Source organism: Arvicanthis niloticus, chromosome 21, assembly GCF_011762505.2.
Source record: "Arvicanthis niloticus isolate mArvNil1 chromosome 21, mArvNil1.pat.X, whole genome shotgun sequence".
Taxonomy (NCBI): Eukaryota; Metazoa; Chordata; class Mammalia; order Rodentia; family Muridae; genus Arvicanthis; species Arvicanthis niloticus.
Window position 1 is genome coordinate 19,599,940 of NC_047678.1, and position 19,509 is coordinate 19,619,448.

At 43.7% G+C, this 19,509-nt stretch overlaps 2 protein-coding genes across 7 annotated transcripts in view; one reads left to right on the top strand and one right to left on the bottom strand.

The window, feature by feature from the left end:
* Positions 1–457: 457 nt before the first annotated feature.
* On the bottom strand, positions 458–8,104 carry Faim (Fas apoptotic inhibitory molecule). Its single transcript, XM_034484333.1, has 4 exons — positions 7,979–8,104; positions 5,645–5,873; positions 3,765–3,814; positions 458–698 (listed from the first exon to the last, which is right to left on the bottom strand). Exons 1-4 carry the CDS (start codon positions 8,087–8,089, stop codon positions 549–551), a joined length of 540 nt encoding a protein of 179 aa, XP_034340224.1. The 5' UTR covers positions 8,090–8,104; the 3' UTR covers positions 458–548.
* Positions 8,105–16,194: 8,090 nt separating this feature from the next.
* Positions 16,195–19,509, top strand: part of Cep70 (centrosomal protein 70) — a 47,325-nt gene continuing 44,010 nt past the window's right edge. For 4 of the 6 annotated variants that reach the window (XM_076917756.1, XM_076917755.1, XM_076917759.1 and 1 more), the window contains exons 1-2: positions 16,212–16,337; positions 18,975–19,074. In XM_076917756.1, the coding sequence (XP_076773871.1) occupies positions 19,066–19,074 (9 nt within the window). In that variant the 5' untranslated portion in view covers positions 16,212–16,337; positions 18,975–19,065. Of the gene's footprint in view, positions 16,599–18,974; positions 19,075–19,509 lie in introns of all 6 variants that reach the window. The other 2 variants (XM_034484629.2, XM_076917753.1) reach the window with 2 other exon arrangements.

Here is a 19,509-nt window from a genome sequence, read left to right on the forward strand (position 1 = left end):
CCTGCTTTAACGTAGAGGCAACCTATCTGCACAGGAGAAAAAAAAACATGAAGACGTGTTCATTTGTAGAAACACCCAGAAACAGCAGACATTTTATTTTACAGTGTGTACTGCAGTGGAGGTTACTGTTCTGCCATGTTCTTGATTTAGGTCTTTATATTATTTTCAATTTAAATTTAAAACATTTTTACATCGTTTAAAAAATGAATTATGGGCCAGGCAAGATGGCTCAGTGGGAGCTTGCTGCCAAGCCTGACAACCTAAATTCAATCCTTAGACCCTGCAATGGTAGAGGGAAGAACCAACTCCAGAAAGCTGCCTTCTGACCTCTCTATAAATAAAAAAATTTAAAGTGTAACTTTTAAAATTCCACATGGTCCCCCCCCCCCAAACATTGGAATATTATAGTTTCAAGTAACAAAAGATAAAACAATAAAAAACATCACAGACTAAATCTACTGAGAAGCACACATTAAGCACATTTAATTACCACAGCCATCGGCGAGCCCTGAGGTCACCTCTTCAGCTCAGAACTCTCTAAGAAGGCGTCACTGAGTGAGCTCTGGGATTTCCCTATTATCCACAATGAGCGTATGGATGATCCCTTCTCTCCTCTTCCCGCTGCTGACAGCTTTGATGTAACAGTCGTGGTCACCAACGCTGAAGTGTGTTTCAGTTCCATCATCTACAAACTCGCTCTAGGACAGCGAAGGAGAAGCGTCAGTGCTGCAGAAAGCTATCTGGCCGAGCAGTAAAGCCATCTAAAAGCGCGAGTGGCGGAATGCAATGGTCCGTGGGTAAAATGTTAAGCATTGCAGACTCCGAGTTTAAAGTTTGTTTACATGCTTCTACGCTTCCGTTATAAATCGAAAGTTTCATTTCTCACGTTCAGTAATCGTTTTGATTTTTGAAACAGGGTCTTCGGGCAGTGGTGGCGCACGCCTTTAATCCCAGCACTTGGAGAGGCAGAGGCAGGTGGATTTCTGAGTTCGAGGCCAGCCTGGTCTACAGAGTGAGTTCTAGAACAAGACAGCCAGGGCTACACAGAGAAACCCTGTCTCAAAAAACTGAAACAGGGTCTTCCTCTGTAGCCAAGCTTAGGGTAAAGCAGCACTTGCCATGTAACACAGGCTGACCGTGATCTCCTGATCCTCTCACCTCTGCTTTCTTTCTTACTTACTTTTTAAAAAAACTATTTATTTATTGAATATGTGAGTGCTCTACCTGCACATACACCAGAATGCCAGAAGAAGGCATCAGATCACATTATAGATGATTATGAGCCACCATGTTATTGCTGGGAATTGAACTCAGGACCTCTGGAAGAGCAGCAAGTTTCTCTTAACCAGTAAGCCATCTCTCCAGACCCACCTCTGCTTTCTTAAGTCCATCTTTACAATGACTATGGTAGAAGTACTCTTATTATGCCCACTTTACAGATGAGAAAACTGAGGCAGATGATTTGAAAGTGCCACTCTGCAAGGAAAGTTAAGTACTCTCAACCGGTTCAGAATTCTGCTTCCATTGGGGTGTAAAGTGGTTTATAATAATACACACTTAGTAACTAAAACTAGACACCACTAAATCTATTGAGCCCTTGAAATGTGTCTCTTTAGAAATGAAATTCACACTCTACGTTTAAAATATCTGATCTGTGGGCTAGAGATGACTCAGTGGTTAAGAGCACTGACTGATCTTCCAGAGGTCCTGAGTTCAATTCCCAGCAACCACATGGTAGCTCACAACTGTCTGTAATGAATCCAATGCCCTCTTCTGGTGTGTCTGAAGACAGCAACAGTGTACTCACATACATGAAATAATAAATAAATAAATAAATAAATAAATAAATAAATAAATAAAATCTGATCTGCAACCTGGTATGGACCTGCTAATGTACATAACTCACTTTTAACTTCCTTTGTTGATTGCATGTTAAATTATAACTGCTTCCTTTTGCTTTTTTTGAAATATCATCTTATTCCATAGCCCAGGCTGGCCTATTGTTAACTCTGTAGTCCAGGCTGGCCTAGAGCTCACATTCTCAAGTATTCCAGTATTCTCCCAACCAGATAGTATAATTGCAGATATGAGCCTCCATCCTTGGCTTAACAGTCCTTGAGCTCAACATCCTTGGCTTAATCATATTAAATTAATAAACTAATTTTTTTTTAGCATGCCTGCTAAAAAAAGTTAAAATCACAATGAGAGTCAGTATTTATGGCTCACAGTCTATTTCTGTTGCACAGTAACAATCTACAGAAAGAAGATGAAAACCCAGCATTCCAGAGAAAGAAGAGCCTTGAGCGGAGATTCTCAACCTGTGGGTCTCAAGCCCTTTGAGAGTTGAACCACCTTCTCATGGGGGTCACCTAAAACCATCAGGAAACACAGATACATTATTATTCATAACAGTAGCAAAATTACAGTAGCAACAAAACCAATTTTTATGGTTAGGGGTCACCATTACATAAGAAGCTGTATCAAAGGGTCACAAAATTAGGAAGATTGAGAAGGCCTTGGAGTTTAGGGAAAAAAAATATGCCAGAAAACAAGAAAACCAAAATCAAGAGGCTTCCAGGGGAGGCATGGAGGAGAAGGCCTGGTGCTAGGCCCACAGGTACCTGACCACACATCTGGTACTGACCGCTCTTCTACACAGCTGTGCAGGGCCTGGAGAGCTCTGTGGACCTCGGCAGGAGCAGAGCGGCTACAAGCAGGTTAATTCGCTCCTATATACATTTCACTCCAGGCCACATGGATGCCAGCAACTGAGGACAGGGGAGCCTGGATGGCTTCCGTGAGTGAGGAGCTCCTGTCTCCTACCTTGACGACACTGCTCTACAAATTCCATGTCTTCTGGCATTTGTGTCTATCTCCAAGTCGAATCTCTCTGAGTTCGAGGCCAGCCTGGTCTACAGAGTGAGTTCCAGAACAGCCAGGCCTATACAGAGAAACCCTGTCTCAAAAAACAAACAAACATAAATAATAAAAACATAAAAATAAGAACAAAACCACCTCATTTTTAGTGGGTACCATGTACTTTGAGAATATGGGCCACATCTTTCTATCCAAGTGTGATCTGAGGTTCACAGCACTGAAGCTTAGAGGGTGGGAAGCTAGAATTTGTATATGGTCTTTGGGGGGGGGGGTGTCACGTGATTTCTAGAGGCACAAGGATTGGGAGTGGAACTTTTTTTTTGGATTTTTGAGACAGGGTTTCTCTGTGTAGCCCTGGCTGTCCTGGAACTCACTCTGTAGACCAGGCTGGCCTCGAACTCAGAAATCCGACTGCCTCTGCCTCCCAAGTGCTGGGACTAAAGGCGTGCGCCACCACTGCCCGGAGGGGAGGAACTTTTTAATGTGAGCACTTCTCAGAATGAGAGCCTAGCGGGAAGCGGCAAGGTGGAGAGTGCGGCTGTGTCAGCTCAGCCTGCAGACTGATTCCAAACTCTCACTGGCCCCCACTCCCGGACTGTCTGCCAAAGATTTTCAGAACCTGGTGTAGAAAAGTTACTACCATGCCTTTTGATTTTGCTATGATCTCCTTGGTTAAGTTTTTAAGGTCGCCAGAAGTAGAACTTGGTTGCGGCAGTTCAACACTTGCAACCCCCGTGTTGAGGAGGGTGAGGCAGGAGGATCGAGTTTGAGGTTAGCTTCAAAAAAAGGGAAAGTACTAAAATAAGGAAATGCAGTAACATCCAGTCACTTACACACACAGCAGCGCTAGGAATAATTAATGACAGGAATAACAATAAATAACTCACCGCTGTCTCTATTATTTTACCATTACACCATACATCCATAGTGTTTTTTTCTGTAAAGGCAACAACATCGAAGCATTATAATTGTATATTCAAAGTTAACTTCTTACATGTGCTTCAATTTGTACGTGTAGGAGTGTTTTGCTTGCATATGTTTGTGCACCACATGTGTGCCAGGTGCCCACAGAGGCCAGAAGAGGGCGCCAGATCCCCCCAGAACAATTTTACAACAAATTAAAAACCTCGGCATGGTGGCACACACCTGTAACTCCAGCACCTAGGAGGCAGAAGCTGGAGGAAGGCTTGAAACAGGCCTTGGCAGCCCTGGAACTCCCTGTGTAGGCCAGACTGGCCTCGAACTGACAGAGATACTCCTGCCTCCACCTCCTAAGTGCTGGGATTAAAATTATGCACCACCAGCATGCCTTTTTAAAAAAAGATTTATTTTAAAACCTTTATTATGCATATTCGTCTGGTTGTGGGTCTGTGCACATAGTGCAAGTGCCCAAGGAAGCCAGTTGAGGCTGGCAGGTCCCTGGAGCTAAAGGTACAGGCATTGTGAACCGCCAGCTGTGGGTGCCAGGATCTGGGCTCTGAGAGAGCAGCGTGTGCTCTGAACTGATGAGCCATTCCTCCAGCCTCCACTCCTGCTGTTCTCTGCTCATAGTTCCCTTCATGCTGCCCCCACCTTGTGGCTCTGAGATGGTTCACAATTTTATAATAATGACGGTACTGAAACTAGCTCTTGTCTGTAGAAATGAAAATATATGAGTCTCTTTGGAGGCAGGTTACGTCTCTGCTGACATCAGATAGTTTTCTATCTACTTGCAAATCCACTTCAGCATTTTTGGGCGCCCAAGTATATATGTGCAAATATAATTGCATGTGCACATAGGTATGTAGGAATAATTGCCTTTGTGTATGGGGTTTGGGTTTTGTTTGTTGTTTTTGGTACGTTTTTTGCTTTTGCTTTCTTTTTGGTCCTGGGGACAAACTCAGGGCCCTGTAGCTTGCACATGCCTGGCAGGCACTGTACCACTGGTCTGCATCTTTAGCTCTATGCTTTGTTTTGAAATTCTCCTTTCTACTGGTCCTTAATATCTTTCCTTTTTAAACCATGAGTAAAATAAAACTTTTCACGTTTATTGTTCTCCTGACAAACAAAACTAAACAAAAGTCTTGAGGGTTGAGTGATGGCCTGCTCACAAGGATGCATGAGAAATAGACAGTGCTTGTGTTCTCTGTCTCGTTCAAATCTTCCACTTACCTCTATGGAGGAAATAACTAAATAGTCACTATAAAAATCTAATATGACCTGCATAGGTTCAAGCTAGATGGGGTTACAGAGGGGCAAGCAGAACACAGTTTCCCATCACTAACCAAGAAATGATCTCCCACTGACAGCTGCTTGTAAAGAAAAATATTAGTTTTCTCCAAAGGAGTCTCTCTGAATATATAAACCACACCCAGCAGATGACCAACATAAAACATGCTTGGTAGTGTTTTTGTAGATTTTTTTTGTCTCATATTGCTTTTCCTAGGCTTAAAAAAAAAATCTTACTGGTCTTTTGCTTGTATGTTACGGTTTCCAATTTTGTGTTTTTATTGTGTTTGTGTGTGTGTGTGTCTGTCTCTCTCTGTCTGTTTCTTGTGATTCTTCCAAATTTTAAATTCTGGTTTGTTTGCTATTTTAAATTTATCTGTTTTCTAAAGAAATAGAGAAAGAAAGTGTGGAATTGCATGGGTGGGGCTGTGGGGGAGGATCTGAGAGAAGACAGGAGGGGAGGACACGATCCGAATTTATTGTTGAATATAGCATATGCATTTTCAATTTTTTAAAAAGGGGGAATCTAAATCATTCCACAGAAACAGCCTTCACTTACCCAAAACAATCCTAAAGTCCTTGTCGTCTAAGTGCAATAGCCAGGTGTTGGTAGTTTTAGATCTGCTCTCCACGAATTTCCTGAAGCTTTTCCCCTCAATTTCCAGAGTATATTTAAAAACAAAACCTTTGCCAGAAAGTATACGTATGGTGGCTTTGGTCTTTGCGGCTCCAACACAGAAGGTTTCTTTGCCCACTAACTGGAACATCCACTCTTTTCTTATCGCTTCCTAGATGATGAAATAGAACAGATTAAAACGTGCAAACAAAGGGAAATTTAATATTTAACCTTTGAGAAATGATAAAACCTTCAAGGTGATTGTGGTGGTTTGGATAAGAATGGCTTTACATGGCATGACTTTTCTGCCCAGTGTATTTGCAGCAGAGCTCTGTCATTGGACAGGGAAGAGGAAGAGGAAGGCGGAGCTAGGAGTTGGGAGGCGAGGAGAGAGAGGAGGGAGGAGGAGGAGAAGCGATTTGGCTATAGTTGCGTGTCTCTAGCAGGCTCTGGTAGTTATTCATATCAAAAGGTTAGATACTTAGGAAAACAGTTCTAATTGTGTGGGCATCTTGAGTATTGAGTATTTGGTGATATATAAAAAACTATTTGGTTAATCTTAAGCATTAAGAGTCTTCTTTCTACCCTGTACCATGAAGATGGCAGATAAATATTGTCTAGGGTTGAGCCGATTACTATGAGGGTGGCAGAGTTGGCCCAGGGCCCATGCATAGAACCATGGAATCCACGGAGGTGACCGACCAGGAGGCATCAGCCACACCAACGTTTTGTGGGTCCTGGGCCAGCACCACTGGCCAGCCCAGTGCTGCCTTTAGTGCAGGAACTTAGAGCAGGAACCTGGTGGCCAGGCCAGGAGATAGCCGGACGCCTCTTTTTTCTAATACCTCCCGAACACTCTTATGCTTGAAAGCTGAGTCACCAGGGAATGGAACTATTTGAAAAGATTATAAGGACTAGGAGGTGTGGCCTTTTGGAGTAGGTGTGGCCTTTTGGAGTAGGTGTGGCCTTGTTGGAGAAAGTGTGTCACCGGAGGTGGGCTTTAAGGATTCAAATGCTCAAGCCAGGCCCAATCTTCCTGCTGCCTACGGATCAGGATCTGAGTCTCAAACTCTCAACTACATCTCCTGCAGCATTCCTGCCACGCCCGATGCCACGCTATCCATCATGCTGATAATGGAAACTGTAAGCAATCCCTAGTTAAACTTTCTTTTATAAGAGTTGGCTTGGTCATGGTATCTCTTCACAGCAATAGAACAGTGAAGAAGACAGTGATGTAAAGCTAATGTTATTTGTACTTTAGGAATTCTTTTTTTGTTGTTGTTTTGTTTTTCAAGACAGAGTTTCTCTGTATAGCCTTGTCTATCCTGGAACTCACTCTGTAGACCAGGCTGGCCTGAACTCAGAAATCCACCTGCCTCTGCCTCCCAAGTGCTGGGATTAAAGGCGTGTGCCACCACTGCCCAGGCTAAGAATTCTTAATAAAAAGATTTTAAAAAAAATCATTTGCTGAGCGTGGTGGCACACGGCTTTAATCCAGCACTTGGGAGAAAGATGGAAGTGGATTTCCGTGAGCTTAAGGCCAGCCTGTCTACATAATTCCAGACTAGCCAGGGCTGCACAGTCTGAAGTGAAAGTCATTTTCAGTTTAAATACCAGGTTCCATATTCTTGTATTCTGTAACTGCCATTAGATTGCTTTATACAGGAAAATACATAGGTGAAAAAAAATAATAACCATTGACAGAGAAAAAGACTTTGCATGTGAACTACACTGATTAAATAAAAACCAAAACAAACAAACAAACAAACAAACAAAAAAAAACAAGCTTCAGGGCTGGAGAGATGGCTCAGTGGTTAAGAGCACTTGCTGCTCTTCCAGAGGACCCAGGTTCAATCTCCAGCACCCATATGGCAGCTCACAACTGGCTATCACTGCAGACTCAGGGGATCTGTTGCCTTATTCTGTCTTCAGAGGGTACCAGGTACACATGCGGTGCACCTGCATGCACATGGGCAAAACACCTTTATGCATAGAAAATAAATAATAATAAATAAATAATATTAACAAAAAGCTGAAGAAAGCAAGCTTCACTGGGTGTGGTGGTTCGCACTTTTAATCCCAGCCTCCTGGGGAGGCCGGGGCAGGAGGATCTCTGTGAGTTTGAGGCTAGCCCTCCTGTCTATATAGCAAGTTACAGGACGGCTAGTGTTACATAGAGTGCGTATGAGAGGGGAGAGGGAGGCAAGAGGGTGGAGCTTGAGGGCGAGCAAGCCCTCTCTCTAGCATATTTTACTAATTCACATTATCTTTTCCTACCTTCCCATCCACATACACAACTCGTTTTCCTGACATGGTCCCATGCTCGAATTCAATCTTGTGGACTCCGTCGCTTAAAATGACATCCCAGATAGCTACGACATCTTTCATTTTCCCCAGGCTACACAGGGGACAGAGGGAGTAGAAACAAAGCCATTAAAATGGGCTAAACCAGTAACAGAATAGCCAACTAATCCTCCCAAGATGAAAATATCAGATTTTTTTTTTTTTCAAAGACAGGGTGCTATGTATTCCAGGCTAGCTTCAACTTGCTATGCAAGCTGGATTAGCATGTCTAAGTTTGATCCCGGGAACCTGTGTAAGTGTGGAAGGAGAGAAATGGATCCACAGAATTGTCTTCTGGGCTCCACGTGTGCTTCATAACACACACCCCAACATACATGTTCACACATGTGTTCTTCATTTGTTCACAGCCATGTTCCTTCCTGATAAATGTCAGCTTTAATGCCTCAAGTCATTGCCTATTCGAACCTATTTTCAACAGATGCTGTCCTAGGAAGGCGTGGGGGCACATACCTATAATTCGAGTGTTTGGGAGGTAGAGGTAGGAGGGTATCAGGATTCAAGGTCAGGACTTGAATCCTGCAAGACTGCCACATGAGACCTTGTCTAAATCAAACCAAAACCAAGCCACAGCACAACACAAAGACATCGTCCTTGCCAGTGGTTGACTGAAAAGCAGCAGTATTCTCTGTGGTGGCTCATGTAGTGGCTGGTGGCCCTGCCCTCAATGGCAAGGAAGACCTAGAATTACCGTGCAGAGTGACATCCCTAAGCCTGTTGCTGGGCAACTACCTCATGTTGCCTCCTACCATGTGTGAGATGAATGAGGGCTCCAAGTCCAGCCCTCGTGCCTTGGTTCCCATTGGGTGGGTTCTACAAACCCTAAGAGTGCTAGGCTGTCTCAGTGTCCCCTGTCCAGTGCAGATCTTACCGTTCTGTTTCCTCTGTATTCAGATCCATGTTGAAAGACGTTCCTGAGCTTAGCTACATGCTATTCTAAAACAAACAACTAAGGGGCATGTGGGGACCTACCTGACCCACAGGTCACGGAGTTCGCTGGGACCACAGTGGCTTCTGGGATACAAAGGAAAGAATCGATGCTGACTCATGCTGCCCCCAGCACTCATACAGCACCAGTTTTAGTGGCACGAACAAAGAGGGACTCCAGCTGTAACCCACCACCCTTTCACCTGTCAGATGTCCATAACGGAGGACCAGAAAGAAGTCTCTGTTGTCAATTGTCCCTTTTCTGGTTGTTTGTTTTTGTAGCTTTCTAACACGCTCCATTTTGAATGTATTTCTTTCAAATATATTTTAGACCCTCCCCCCCCTTAAAACGATATAATAATTAAAACAACCAACTCGTCATGGCCTTGAACATGTCAGCAAGCACTCGGCTACTGAGCCATATTTCCCACCCATTTCGGGGTGCCTAAAATAAACCTAAAAATAAAACTATCATATGAATATGAGTAACTATATATCTGAAGGACTCTAAATCAGCATACGCTAGAAATACCTAGACACCCATGTTTGTTTGTACGATAATCGAGATGTGGACTACACCTAAGTGCCCACTAACAGGTATGTGGATAAAGAAAATGAAGGTTATAGAAACACAACGGAGTATTGTTTATTGACGAAGAATGAAATCATGTCGTTTGCTGGACAATGGACAAAAATGAAAACCAACATGTGGGAGTAAAGAAAGCACACCTAGAAACACCGCGATGTTACATGTTGTCTTTCATTTTGAATCTTAAAAAAAAAAAAATACAACTCACCACCGCCACAACAAAAAAGCTAGAGTCTCTCGGGTAGCATAACAGGAAACCACAGGGAGGCAAGTTGTCTGGCTAGATACTACTGAGGTCTGGGCACAGCCACCATAGATGGCTGGCTTCAGGCTGATCCCTGCTCCCCAACCTGGGCTGTGGTCTCACCTGTGCAGTTATGGCCTATGGACCGAGCACCTTGCAAAGCAGTGTGTTGGGTCTGATTCCTTGGACTGCAAAGTTTTGCTCCTGCAGCAAGCTTGAGGACTGGAAGCTCTGGGAGCATGCGCGTGGGAACAGTCCAGTCTAGGATCTGCGGCCCTGCATTCCCGGCCCTATCCAAGTAGGTGTCTAACCTGACACCTTTGTTCTCCGAACAGGCCTTCCTCAGCCTGTGCCCTGACATCATCAAGTCCCACCCTGTGAGCAACGCCCAACAACAAACGTTGCTAAGAGCCATCCTCTCGGGGTGCCTGGCTCCGTTGCTGGGGTGAACTTGGTGGACGAAACCCCAGGTCCCCTGCTGCTCTGAAGTCTGTGGAAGGTAAATCTGCTCTTGACGTTAGTTCTCTAAAACCACTTTCTGGCATCCTTTTCTTCTTCTCGGCCTTGTGATTCGAGATTGAGCCGATGTTTGATGTCTCATAAATTGCCCAAATTGGCCTTAAGGTCACCCTGTAACCCGGACAGACCTCAGATTTGCAATTCTCCAGAGCTCATCCTTTACTTCGTTTAAGACCCAAACTCCTTAAGGCAGACTCTGATACACTCGGGAGGAAGACGTAAAATGTGCTTTCCGGTCTTCATACAGGGTCACCTTGGCAAAACTCATTTCAGCAATGGGCGTGTTTTGAGCCAGGCAGAACAGGAGCTTGTTCCAAAACATGCACCCAGTGGAAGAGGAGAATGACCCTGTCACATCTCTTTGATAAAGACACTGATCTTATTCATGAAGGCGGAACCCCCATGACCTAAATTACCTCCTAAAAGCTCCTCTTAATACTTGTGTTGGAAGTCAGATTTCAACACACAAAATTTGAAAGAACTACAGCATTCCGTTCACGGTCTTCAAATCTTCTGGGCCCCCAGAAGCCCTCAATCCTTTCTCCTGTGTTTATTCTATTGTTGGGCCTGCTCTCTAGGGACCACTCATTGTTCTCTCGTAAGGTGGCTATGTTGATTAGATTAAAAAAAAAAACCAAAAAAAAAAAAAAAAAAAAAAAAAAAAAAAGACACACAAAAATCAGTTCAAAATGACTAGAATGTCTTACTTTCCCATAGTAATATTTTGGGAATACAATGGCCAAAATGACTCAGACAACTTACAGGAGGGACTGTTGATTTGGGCCCAGAATTCCAGAGGTGTCAGTCTGCCGGTGGCAGGGCCAGAATGGTGGATGGGCTAGTTCACACCATGGTCCCCGGAAGCAGAGCAGTCATGATGGACCAGAGGTAGAGGAAAGAGGGTACAGGAAGAGGCCAGAGCAGGGCAACATCCAAGAACATGTTCCCAAGCAACCTACTTCCCCTGACTAGGCTCCATTTATTACCTCTCACCCCCTACTGATAAAACCATGATATACTGCGAATCATCAAGGGATTATTCCATTTATTAGGTCAGAGTCCTCACGATCTACTCTGGAAACATCATCACACCGAGGATTGCTTCACTAAATCTCTAGGCATTTCTCAATCCAGTCAAGCTGACAGTGAAGATTAACCAACACAGAGAAGATGGGATTTAGGAATATTTATGGGCTGGGGAATGGAGAAAAGTGATTAAGGATTAGGAAGTAATTGGTTTAAGTGTTCATGACCAAACTTTAACAATTACAACGACCCCAGTGTCAGCTCTGAAATTGGTGGTTTTAAAAAAAACCAGCTGAAAAGCAAGCAACTAGGAGTACATGGAGTGAATTAAGTCTAGAGGGTTTAGTCTGGAATTAAGAGCAGGTAAAACAGGTTAAGTGTGAAGAATTCCTTCAGGTTTTCCTTGGTTTCATAAGGAGGCAGGAAAAAGCACCATCTTAGACAGGCAAAACAGTTTCTCTCTAGATTCTTAATCTTCTGACATCTTGATCTTGGACTTCTCAGCCAGAACAGAAAGCAACAAATTTCTGTGGATTAGAGATTACGTTGTCAAAACCCATTCTTGTTATAGGAGGCTGAGTGGCCATCCATCTTACAGTTTATTTCTGTAGCTTGAGGGCAGCGTAAGGAAAGGTTGTTCCAGCTTTGGGATTAATATGGTGGATAAAGTTTCTAGGCACTAAGCAAGTGCAGTCTGGGAGAGAAGACAGAGTTGACAAGAGGAAACAACCTATTGATTAGGTTAACAGATCCTGGAAATGATATGACTGAATGCCCGAGAAAATTGTGTTACAGCAGTTCTGCTGAGAGAGCTTTGTACCTGACCTTGAAACAGAAGATTCTCTGTAAAATTAACTTCTATTTGCCTGGTGTAATTCTCCAAGGCTGACTGCCTCCATCTGCTAACCTGGACCTAGTCCTGGAAGCTTCTAGCCTCTGTACAATCCTATCTAGGCCTGGAATGTTTTTGGCCTCTGAGACTTACTGCTGAATAAGCTTGCCCTTTCTAGCTGTTTCTGAACTCTGGTTGGCTGGTCGACTCAGCTGTTCTGATTCAAAACTCCTTTCCAAGCCAACTGATCCAATCTGGCTTTTCCCAGCTTCTCCTGAACTGTTCTGCTTGGCCTCATACTAACTTTGGCAATTTGTTTTGTCTCTTTCTCCTTCTCTGTCTCATTCTGTCTTCACCTGTGTCTAGCCTGTTCTCTCTCTGCATCCTGTCTCTGTACAACTGTCCCTGCAAAACTGCCTCCCCCTCTCTTCTGCACTTCCACTCAAGTAGCTTCCCTTTCCTCTCACTTCTCACGAGTTGGGCAGATCCTATTCTGCCAAATCTCTGATTTTGTCTGCCACTCAATTAGACATCACTTTGAAACATGGATGCTTTCTTCTACAAACTAACTTTACTTTTGTTGTCTGGGATTGAAGGTGTGTGCTAAGGGCCTGTCTGTATTCCACCCAGAGTAGCCACGTTGTCCAGTTAAAATCCATCTGCAATTCCCCAAGAGGAAGATGTCGTAGCAGCTTTCTCTTCATTATTTGTTTTTATTTGTAGATTAGACACATAATAACTATTGAAAGGATTAAGAAGGGTGATGTGCAGAGTGGAAGTCTCCAGAGATGGCACAAGGCTGGTTTCCTCCTAATCCTTAGCTGCCCTCCACCCCTGAATTTCTTTTTATCAAGTATTTAATTCTGAGAAACAACTCAGAATTCGGAGGACCAGGAAACCCTAGTGGGGTCGAAGCTCACAGCTTATCAAAGGATAATGTTTTCTCATAAAATTAAAGGAATCTAGCTATTTTTATAAGACTAATAAGACATAATCTATCAAGTTCTTGGTATGTGGCTCCAGTTCTCACAACAGCCCAGTGATCATATTTATTCTGCTTTACACAGGGATCCAAAAGCCCTTCAGAAGTTATAGGCTTTATGTTTGGACTTAGGCACATAGGATTCAAAAGGTTTATGTTAAGAGATCATATTACTTGAAAAATATTATGCTTGAAGAAAAAAAGTGGGTTTGATATTTGGACCTCATACTCCAAGCTACACTGAAATCTACACTGGAATTGGGCAAGGTGATTCTTCAGCCAGCTATTTCCTGTCTATCGTTTCTGGTATGCTGGACTTGAGGAACAGTTTGGGTTGCATTTTGTAACTATTTCACAGAAGCAGGACACCTGTGGGAAGAAGAGGTTACCTAGCTGCCAGGACTACATGGCAGGAAGTCATGTCTGAACAAAGCACCACGAAAGGTCTTGAACTTAAACACAACACGTTCTTGTTCCGGCTGATGGAGCTTGTGACTTTGTTCTAAGTCTGAGATTGCTTTCCTGGTTTCTCAGGAAGTAACTGACAGATGTTTACCTTCATATGCTGCCTCTCGCCAATTTGATCATGGACACTATCGCTTTAAGAGAGCAGCTGGAAATATGTCCATCACAAAACAAAACATGGGATATGCTATATGTTTTGGTTTGGGTCTCTTTTTGAAGTAGGTTGGCTGATTTTCTAAATTTGGTATTATCTATTTATCTATCTATCTATCTATCTATCTATTTTTTGTCTATTTTTTCAAGACAGTGTTTCTTTGTATAGCCCTGGCTGTCCTGGAACGTACTCTGTAGACCAGGCTGGCCAGAACTCAGAGATACACTATTCCTGTCTCCCTAGTGCTGGGATTAAAGGTGTATGCCACCACTGCCCAGCCAAATTTAGTTTTTAAACAGCAATGAAGACTGAAATAAAAGGAAAATAACTATATCAGCTACTCAGAGATTTAAAATTTTAATGTTAATGTTTTAATACTCAATATTTTCTATAAAATAATGGAAGAAGCATCAGCATTTTGGAAAACATCTAAAATTATGGCACCTCCTTTTTTACTTTCTGAGATTCAGGATTAAGCCACCTCTTAATCTCCCAGGCAATTACTGACCAGGAAGTAAGGTGTATCTGGCATATCCAACTGACTCAATAAGACAAACAAACAAACAAACAAACAAAAAACAAAACAAAACTGGAGAAGTTTCAATGGGAAAAGAAAGTATGTGGTCCTGGTTGCTCCAGGTAGGCAGCTGGAATAAGCATGAATTTATCATGTTTCCAATAGCACAGACCACTAGCAACTGGGCCCTTTGAGACATACTGACCCACTTAGCCATTGAGATTGGCGTGAATGAATAAATCTCCAAGTCTACCTCCTCTAGGGTTTCTGTTATATGACTTAATCAATTGCTTTATTGTTTAAGGCAATTTGAATTAGGGTTTTTTTTTTGTTGTTGTTGTTTGTTTGCTTGTTTTTGTTTTGTTTTTCTAGCATCAAAAGTAATTCTAACCCAGGGATGTTTGGCCTATGGGTTGGCTCAGAAGAATGGGAAAGTCACCCTATTGTTCTGGAAAAGGCAAGCAGTAAGATTATGTTAGAAGGTTGAAAATGAAAATCTGCCAGCTCCTTAGTGTGAATATGGAGGTCTGGGAAGGGATGGGGCAGGAAGGGGAGTGGAGACATGTTTGCAGGGAACACATAGTTCAGACTCACTGTGGTTCCACCTGCCTGAACGTGGGCTTGGAGAGCAGAACTCTCGTGAGAGATGTGCCCTTGGACCTCCTAAAGAGAGTTACTTTAGTTGATATAATAGGTTCACTAAGGCCCTGATGGGATTTGCATTTCCCAACGTCCTTCTGGAAAGGTTTGTTGTCAATAGCGCCACCGTGTGGCTGTAAGTTGCAAGAACAATGATGATAGATTCCCGAAACTCGAGGTTATCCTTCAGATGTGTGAACGTGATTTTTTTTCCCCCTTAAATATTTTGGATTTCTTAACCCTCTTTTAGTTTTTGAAAAGAGTGGAGAGGGGCCGTAGTTTTACTTTTTTCCCCTTGAGACAAGGCCTTGTGTAGCTCCCGGTGGCCTTGACTTTTACTGAGGCCAGGAATGACCTTGAATTCCTGATCTGCCTGTAAATTCTGAAATTACAGGCACGTGTCACCTCGCCTGTTTTAGGCGGTGTTGAGGAATCAAACCCAAGGGCTTCCCGCATGCTATGCGTTCCACCAACTCATCTACACCCCCAGTCCCTTTTCCCCACCAGGTTTGCAATCAGTCTTAGTTATTTTTCAGTGGGCAGTTTTTTTCTCTCCTGGCTATACATTAGAATCACTTGGAGGAACCTTACAAACTCTGGACGCGTGGGCCCCACTTCAGAGATTCTGATTTAATTAACCCGGAGGCCCACAGGCAAGTTTTCAAGGCTTCTCAGCTGATCCAAACTCGAAGCAAGAATTGTGCCTCCCCCGGCCTTACGTAATTCTTTATCTGTGTAGCCACAAACCCTTTACTAACCAGGCTTATCAGTGTCTAACAGGAGTGCAAACCTTCTATCTAGACTGAGCTTCGTCAGACAGGCATCTCAGTACTTCGTAGACATTTAAAAATGTTCAAGGAGAAGGTGAGGTGAAATGTTGTCAAGAAATGCTTATTGGGGGTCCCCCAAATGCCAGCCTGTATTGCTCTTAGCTAGGAGCTAAGACAGTCTGGAGAGTCCTGACAGTTCCCGAAAAAGGCTCAGGCTCGCAGTCATGGCATGAGAGGGAGCTGTAGTGAGCGCAAGCATCCAGTTGATGGTGAGGCAGCCCCGGCCTCACTTTCACTGGCGACCGCAAATATGTGTATTTCTAGCTTCTCAGGGATCAAAGAAATTCCAGGTCGGTGAACGTCCTGGAAGTGTCACAGCGCCTACAACAGACCACAAATCGTTGTGTGTGGGAAGCCCCGCCCATGGGCGGAGCCAATGATAGAGAGCAGCCTGGACCCGCCTTCCCCGCGCGGCAGGTGGTGGTGTCCCGCCCCGCTAGGAGGCCATCGACTGCGTCGGTTCGATTGGTCAGCCTGGCTGCGCTAACGGTCGCGTAGGCGGGGCTTAAGCCGTGGGGCGGGCGCGGTGGAAGCCACAGGCAGCGACGGAGGTGAGTGGCACTTGGGGGTCGCTGAGGACGTTGCGTGGGCCCCTTTCAGGTGCACGCCCAAAGGTGGCTTCTCCGGAGTTCGGAGCGTCCCACTGACCAGCCAGGGCCCCCAGGATGGAGTCGCCCCGGCTCCTACGCGCTAGCTAGGAATTGCGCGTGCAGGTGTGGGCGTGGACCACCCTGCGGGGAGCCGGCCTGGCGCTCTGTGTCGCTCGCTTCCCACTCAGCACCCCTGCCTCCGCTCCTAGCCCAGTGTTTAAGGTGAGCGGCCAGGTAGAAGAGGCAGGAACTGAGTTTAGAATCCTACATGGAACCGGCTGGGTTTGGGGATAATTGTAGATCCTTGGGACCCGTTATCTCCAGCTCTCTCTGCAGCGCTGTCAGGAAAGGACAACCTCGGGCATTGGTCCTTGCCCCTGCCTTGTTTGAGACAAGGTCTTTTTTCTGCATACTGTCGGGGCTAGAGGGGAGAGCTGTACTGTCCGCCTCCGATCTCCCTGTTGGAGGGCTGAGATTACAGAATTCTCCCTTCCCGTGGGTTCTGAGGATTGCATCTCAAGCTTTCTTGTGACAAGTGGCTTTACCCGCTGAGCTGTCTCTCTAGCCTGCCACTTTATTTGTAATCATATCAGCTCTGCAGACATTGGTTTCAACCTTCTACATTGCATGGATTTTTGTAAATAGTAAATGGCAAGTAAATAGTAAACAGTAAAGAGCAAGTTGCGATATTATTAGAATAGAATTGCTTATTCACTTTTAGGCAAGGTTTCATGCAGCCCAGTCTGAGGATGATCTTGAACTCCTGATCCTCTAACCTCCGAAATGCTGGGATTACTGCTAAACATCACCACACGCAGATAATATATATGTTGGGTTTTTTTGTTTGTTTTGTTTTTGTTTTTGTTTTTTTTTTTTGAGACAGGATTTTTCTTATGTAGCCTTGGCTGTCCTGGAACTAGCTCTCGAGACCCAGCAAACTTAGAACTCAAGAGATCCTCCTGCCTCTGCCTCCTTAGTGCTGAGACTAAAGGTGTACACCACCACCGCCTGGCTATGAGATTTTAATATGTGTTGTATTTTAACATTTCCTCAGATACCTGCAGGGCAGTTTAATGAACTATTGGGAAACATGGATGGACTGTGCCAAAATATATACTTTCCCCCCAAGATGGCTGACACGTGTAATCACACTCAGGAGGCTGAGAGGTGTGGATTGCTGAGTTCAAAACTAGCCTGGGCTATTTAGTGAGTTCTAGGTTAGCCAGGGTTGAATAGTAAGGTCCTGTTTCAAACATCTTTATTTCTTTTTCACATTTTGTTTTTCCTTTAACTTCATTCTTTTTCTCTTATTTTCCTTTTCTCACTTTTTCCCCACGCTCCTTTTCTTTTCTTGAGACAAGGTCTCGCCATGTAGCCCTGACTGTCTTGGAAGTCACTATGTAAACCAGTTTGGCTTTGAACTCACAGAAGTCCACCAGGATTTGCTTCCTGAGTGCTAGGATTAAACGCATGCACCACCATCTGCCACTGAACAGTTTTGCCACTTTTAATTATGTATGTATGCATGTGTACAGGTGCCCTTGGGGCCCAGAGGAGGTGGATTCCAGGAGCTGGAGTCATAGGTAGTTGTGAGTCACCAGATGTGGGTGGAGGGAATTGAACTCTGGTCCTTTGTAAGAGAGAACATGCTCTTAGCACTGTGCTGTTTCAGTTTTTCTTTTGTTTTGTTTTGTTTTTTTGAGACAGGGTCTCTATATATAGTCCTGGAACTCACTGTGTAGACTAGACTGGCCTCGAACTCACAAGATCCGCCTGCCTTTGCCTCCTGAGTGCTAAGATTAAAGGTATCTGCCACCATGCCTGGCTTCTTTCTTTTCTTGAGATAGGGTTTTACTATGTAGACGAGGCTGTCTGGAACTTATGATCCTCCATCCTTAGACCTAAAGCTGGGAGTTATGGGCATGTAATGTTCTTCTCCTTTTTTACACTTGGCTCGATTAGCCACGAACTAGACAACTTCTATTCTCTACCTCCCACTCTAGGAGTCCTGTGTGTTAGTAAACTCTGTAAAGGTTCTGACTTGGTCCTAAGATGCGTTTATTTTCTTCCTGTGACTTTCAAGGTTCCAAACCCGTGTCCTGTTAATAGCCTGAATGGGGAAAAGACTACTACAAATGATTAGCGTGTTTGCATTAATAGGCAGTACTTCGTGTTAATTTGTAATAATTGGAAATGTGCTCTTGAAAAAGCTTACAGATTTTTCTAAGACTTTTTAATGAACACTTTGAAAACTCAGAAAACCTCTTGGGAATGACAGGGGACGGGGGCTTGATCACAAGTGTAAACAAGTCCTGTGCTTCCTGCTTTTATTTGAATAAAATTTACTTGCAAGCAAGGATAACTACCCTCGAAGCCACATATCAGAGTGATAGATTGGAATATCCAGCACACGTTTCAACACAGCAATAGGAGGAAGGACAAGGGAAGGAGGGGGGACTTGAGGGAAGGCCGTTCGTGTTGCAGTTTTTCAGACTGTGGTTATCCATACCATAGATATGTGCCTTGTGACTAACTCGACCATCTTCAGTGACAGGCTGAACATTTCAAGGCTTTGGCTTGTATCTTTTTGAAACCTAGATCAAGATCCAGTTTCGGACATAAGACTCACTGGGTGATCATTTTATTGAGATTAACTTGAACAACAGGTGTAAACTACGGAGGAATCACAATGACTGAGGTATGTCCAATATAATAGATGACTGCATGTTTTTTCTCAATTGACAGGTCCTAAATAAGATTTATTGGTTATTGTGCTAAATGATAAGTTACATGCTTTTTGACTACCTGATAATTCTGTCAAGTAATAATAATTTAAACTCAGTAAGAAAACTGAATTTTAACAAAGTGAAATAGATAGCAACTCTGTCCTGTAAGAACTACTCTATGTTCTCTGTATATTGTGTCTTCTAGTCTTTGCAGTACTTCTGTGAGGTAAATACTATTGTCCTTTTTTTTTTCTTCATGAAACCAAAGCACAGAAGCATTAGTATTCTGGGATAGTATGTCAGAATCCCTAAGCAGTCTGGTTATAGAGTATATACTAGCTTTCTTTTGGTTAGTATTGCTTTAACATTTTTTGCTGTTAAGATTTGGAAAGCTTGTCCCCAGGTGC

Excerpts from the sequence above, each read along its gene's own strand:
- Faim (XM_034484333.1), bottom strand. The coding sequence starts at position 8,089 with ATGAAAGATGTCGTAGCTATCTGGGATGTCATTTTAAGCGACGGAGTC. Across the intron at positions 5,874-7,978 it reads TTGTGTATGTGGATGGGAAG|GAAGCGATAAGAAAAGAGTG; the intron begins GTAGGAAAAGAT and ends TTCATCATCTAG. Across the intron at positions 3,815-5,644 it reads GGACTTTAGGATTGTTTTGG|AAAAAAACACTATGGATGTA; the intron begins GTAAGTGAAGGC and ends TTGCCTTTACAG.